This window comes from Sinocyclocheilus rhinocerous, unplaced genomic scaffold (genome assembly GCF_001515625.1).
Source record: "Sinocyclocheilus rhinocerous isolate Xijiao unplaced genomic scaffold, SAMN03320098_v1.1 scaffold21, whole genome shotgun sequence".
Classification (NCBI taxonomy): Eukaryota; Metazoa; Chordata; class Actinopteri; order Cypriniformes; family Cyprinidae; genus Sinocyclocheilus; species Sinocyclocheilus rhinocerous.
Genome location: NW_015641422.1, coordinates 965,819 through 970,406, shown reverse-complemented (window position 1 = coordinate 970,406; position 4,588 = coordinate 965,819). Strand labels below are relative to the sequence as shown.

The window sequence follows — 4,588 nt, the reverse complement described above, 5'->3', positions numbered from 1 at the left end:
TATATATATATATATATATATATATGTATGTGTGTATATATATGTAGTTATAAAATATATTGAAAATATGAAAAGTCAAATTTCAAGTCAATTATAAAATATAATATTACTATTATTTTTTCTAATGAAATGTATACCTTTATTTCAATAATTAAAAAGCCAGAGGGACTTTTTTCAGTAGTTACTTAAAAAAAAAAAAGTCACATTTTCATAAAAATCTATATATTGTGAAATATATCAATATCGACTGTCAGATTTTAATATCAAAGTAATATTGCTCAACCCTACCTCATCCCATTTCTCCATCTTCTCTCTATTGTCCTGTCATCACTTTACTTTTATGCCATAAAAATGGAAAAGGCCCCAAATAAATTAATAATTAAATCAATAATCCTAGTCTTCTTTCTTTTCACATCATTTTTTGCCAGTAATCTTATTCGCTCACTGTTTCCTTCTCACAGATGCAGGACAACAAGACGTTTCTGTCTATGCTTAGCAATGTCCTAAACACAGACGGCTTCTACTTCTGCACGGACTATGACCTGACCCACACCCAGCAGCGCCTGTCCAACACCAGCCCGGACTTCCAGGAGATGAGCCTGCTGGAGAGGGTGAGCAGAGCAAAGACTGAGGGATGATGATGATGGCAGAAGAGACAGACAGAGCTGTTTGAAGTTTCAGTGGCAGAGAGAGAAGCAGAGCACAGCAGGGTGCAGGTTTTCATCAGTATCACGTACAGAAGGTCATTGTCTCAAACTGCATCCCTCATTTACAATAAAGGGCCGTCACAGGAGATGTGCTGCCTGTGTCTTTGTAAGCTAGATTTGCAAAGCTCTTGTTTTACAAGCACACTTGCTGACGTGCGGGCACACACTGTGATTTCCCTCAAATTTTGTTTTTGTGTTTTCAGAGAGAGAGTTTGTGCTCTGCATTTGTGTCTAGCTTTTGACACAGTCTGTAATTTCGCAGTTGTCTATCCCTTTTCATAAAGTTCAACTTCAGAGTGTTCAAACTTCCTGAGTACATTTGGTTACTCTGTTTGCGAATTAGACCCTTCAAAACAACCATAACTTCTCAGATGATTCCTGTCTTCTATCATTTCTCCACACAGGCAGACCAGAGATTCATGTGGAATGGAAATCTTTTAAGAGAAATAACCGCACAGCCTGAGGTATAAAAATAAACCTAATTTAGAAACCATTAAACATATGAGAAAATTGCACATACTAAGTCACTGATTCCCCTTTTCAGCTTCATAAATTTGCATTTCCTGTCATCCACGGATGTATCCTTTGAGAGATGTCATGTTGTTCATAGTTAAGTTGCTCACTTTAGCCTTGACTGTCCAGAGGAAGCAAATTATAAACTGTGAACTGTTTCTGTTGAAGATGGCATTATGTAACTGGTCATGATTAGTTGATAATGTTGTCCATAATCTAAAAACACATCTGCACTGTAAATTGCTTGGGATGAAATTGAAGAAATAAGTAGTAGTTGGAAAATGTGTGTGATATTGAGGCTTAACCCACTGCTTCAGTTATTGTGATGAAGCCGTGTTGCATTAATGGGAAGGTGTTTGAGTGGATCCTCATCTCTAGACGGAGCTGTTTCAGAGCGGGGGTCCGGTATTATGTCAGAGGTGAGATGTGTTCAAGCATATATACATATTCACATAGTGGTCTTTGCTGCAGATATTACAATTTTCCCCTGCGCCTCAGGCATTGACTCTGAAGGACATGCTGCTAACTTCGTTGAGACAGAACAGATAGTCCAGTACAATAATGCCCAAGCGTCCTTTGTGCAGGTTAGTGGAACCTACTGTTGGCCTCTATTACAAGAAGATTTGTTTTGACCTCCCAGAATTCACCTCAGAGATTTAATTTGTGCTCTTTCACTCACCTCTTACACAGACTCGAGGCTCCATGCCCTTTTTCTGGTCTCAAAGACCCAACCTGAAGTACAAGCCCAAGCCACAGATAAGCACTGACACCAATCATGTAAGACCACTTATGCTTATCTATCTATCTATCTATCTATCGTTCTATCTATCTATCTATCTATCTATATGTCGTTCTATCTATCGTTCTGTCTATCTATCTTTCTATCTATCGTTCTATCTATCTATCCTTGCAGATGGATGGATTCAGGAGGCATTTTGAGTCACAGGTTCTCATTTATGGCAAACAAGTCATTCTTAATTTGGTGAGTACAATCTTTTAATCCACCTGCAGAAAATTGCAGTTGATTGTGATTGGTGAGTGGTCAAATAGTTGATAATTGCTTTATCTGCAGGTGAATCAGAAAGGATCTGAATTGCCTCTTGAACAGGCCTTCGCCAAAATGGTCAATGGCATGGAGAACAGACTCATCAAGTACTTCAAGCAGTTTCTTTTCATTCCTACAGATGCATTTTTAGTGGTGTTTGCTAAGGCAATTACTATTGCTCATTCTAGGAATATACTTTGAACAGACACTTATAGGGATAGTTCACCCAAAAATTCTGTCATTAATTACTCTCCCTCGTGTTGTTCCAAACCCGTAAGACCTTTGTTCATCTTCAGAACACAAATAAAGGTATTTTTGATTAAATCCGAGAGCTCTCTGACCCTCCCATAGACAGCAAAACAACTACCACGTTCAAGGCCCAGAAAGGTGGTAAGGATATCGTTATAATAGTCCATGTGACATCAGGGCTTCAACCTTATTTTAATAAAGCTATGAGAATACTTGCATGCGTCGTGGTACTCTCATGAAGGCATGTCGAAGACTGAAATGAAGAGAAGAAATTGTTGAATAAAATAATTATTTTTATTTTCATGGACTATTTTAATAATGTCCTTACTACCTTTCTGCGCCTTGAACGTGGTAGTTGTGTTGCTGTCTATGGAGCGTCAGAAAGCTCTCGGATTTAATCAAAAATACCTTTATTTGTGTTCAGAAGATGAACAAAGGTCTTACGGGTTTGGAACGACATGAGGGAGAGTAATTAATGACAGAATTGTCATTTTTGGGTGAACTATCCCTTTAAGACTAAGAATTAACGTGCGTCACATAGCACCATTTGTGCTTCAGACATAATTAATGTCTCAAACCATGCAGCTTATTAAGGAAAATTGAGGTGTTAGTTTTCTAAGTATTCAGAGTGATCAGACTTTAAATGTGTGGGCTTACTTTCACCAAAGCATTTAATTGATCAAAAAGTAAAAACATTAATATTGTTAAATATTACAATTTAAAATAACTGTTTTCTATTTTCTATTTAAATTTTTATGTTTTAAAATGTAATTTATTCCTGTGATGTCAAAGCTGAATTTTCAGCATCGTTACTCCAGTCTTCAGTGTCACATGATCCTTCAGAAATAAAGAAATGTTTTATTATTGCTCAAGAAACATTTATTATTATTATCAATGTTGAAAATACTTGTTTCTATCCTCTACTCGTATAGTGCTGTGTAGTGACTCTTGCATCTCTTTTGAGGTACATCGCCTTTGACTTTCACAAAGAATGCAGTAAGATGAGATGGCATCGCCTCCAGATTCTCGTTGATGCTGTTTCTGACTTGCAAGACGAGTTTGGGTTTGTATTCATTTCTGTACCTTTCTATACGAAAGACTGTGGTCTCCAATGCTGTCAGTGATTCACTTTGATCTTGTTCTTGAACGCTGATTCTGCAGGTATTTCATGGTGAGCTCAGACAGGAAGGTGACGTCCGAGCAGTCTGGAACCTTCCGCAGTAACTGTATGGACTGTTTGGACCGTACCAACGTCATTCAGAGCCTGCTGGCCAGACGCTCCCTACAGAGCCAGCTACAGGTGACGCCACATCACAAATAGCATGTCTGACGCATCCTAACTAGGTGTGATGCAATTGAGGACACTTACGGACTAGAGAGAGCTGACTGGCTGTAATTCTGTGGCTTTTCTGTCAGTTAGGGCCACTTACTTGAAACTTGATGCATCATGTTTGCTTAGGAAGTGTAAAACACTTTTATGTGGTCATGATCACTTGGAGACATTTATCAGCTATATGGATTAATAATGTGGTTAAAGGGGTGGTTGATTGCGATTTCGCTTTTTTTACGTTAGTGTGTAATGTTGCTGTTTGAGCATAAACAAACAATATCTACAAAGTTGTGGCGCTGAAAGTTCAATGCAAACGGAGATATCTTTAAAATTATGGCAGTTTAATGCCTACAAAAACGTGCTTAGGAAGTGTAAAACACTTTTATGTGGTCATGATCACTTGGAGACATTTATCAGCTATATGGATTAATAATGTGGTTAAAGGGGTGGTTGATTGCGATTTCGCTTTTTTTACGTTAGTGTGTAATGTTGCTGTTTGAGCATAAACAATATCTACAAAGTTGTGGCGCTGAAAGTTCAATGCAAACGGAGATATCGTCTTTTAAAATTATGGCAGTTTAATGCCTACAAAAACGGCTCGTAGGGACTACGAGTTACTTCCCGGGTTCATTACGTCACAAACCCAGATAAACCCCGCCCCCGGGAACACGCAACGAAGGGGGCGGGGCCATGCTGCGCTGCTTTAGAGAAAAGGAAGAGAAAACTAGGCGTGCACGTAAAAAT

General features: G+C 38.4%; 1 protein-coding gene across 1 annotated transcript in view; it reads left to right on the top strand.

Annotated features, from left to right (window-relative positions):
* Window positions 1-4,588, top strand: part of LOC107754789 (phosphatidylinositide phosphatase SAC1-B-like) — a 14,329-nt gene that overhangs the window by 4,863 nt on the left and 4,878 nt on the right. Inside the window, exons 5-14 of the mRNA XM_016571376.1 lie at window positions 462-611; window positions 1,112-1,171; window positions 1,252-1,285; window positions 1,538-1,639; window positions 1,719-1,804; window positions 1,911-1,997; window positions 2,134-2,202; window positions 2,293-2,372; window positions 3,479-3,577; window positions 3,676-3,814. Coding sequence (XP_016426862.1) covers window positions 462-611; window positions 1,112-1,171; window positions 1,252-1,285; window positions 1,538-1,639; window positions 1,719-1,804; window positions 1,911-1,997; window positions 2,134-2,202; window positions 2,293-2,372; window positions 3,479-3,577; window positions 3,676-3,814 — 906 coding nt within the window. The remainder of the gene's footprint in view (window positions 1-461; window positions 612-1,111; window positions 1,172-1,251; window positions 1,286-1,537; window positions 1,640-1,718; window positions 1,805-1,910; window positions 1,998-2,133; window positions 2,203-2,292; window positions 2,373-3,478; window positions 3,578-3,675; window positions 3,815-4,588) is intronic.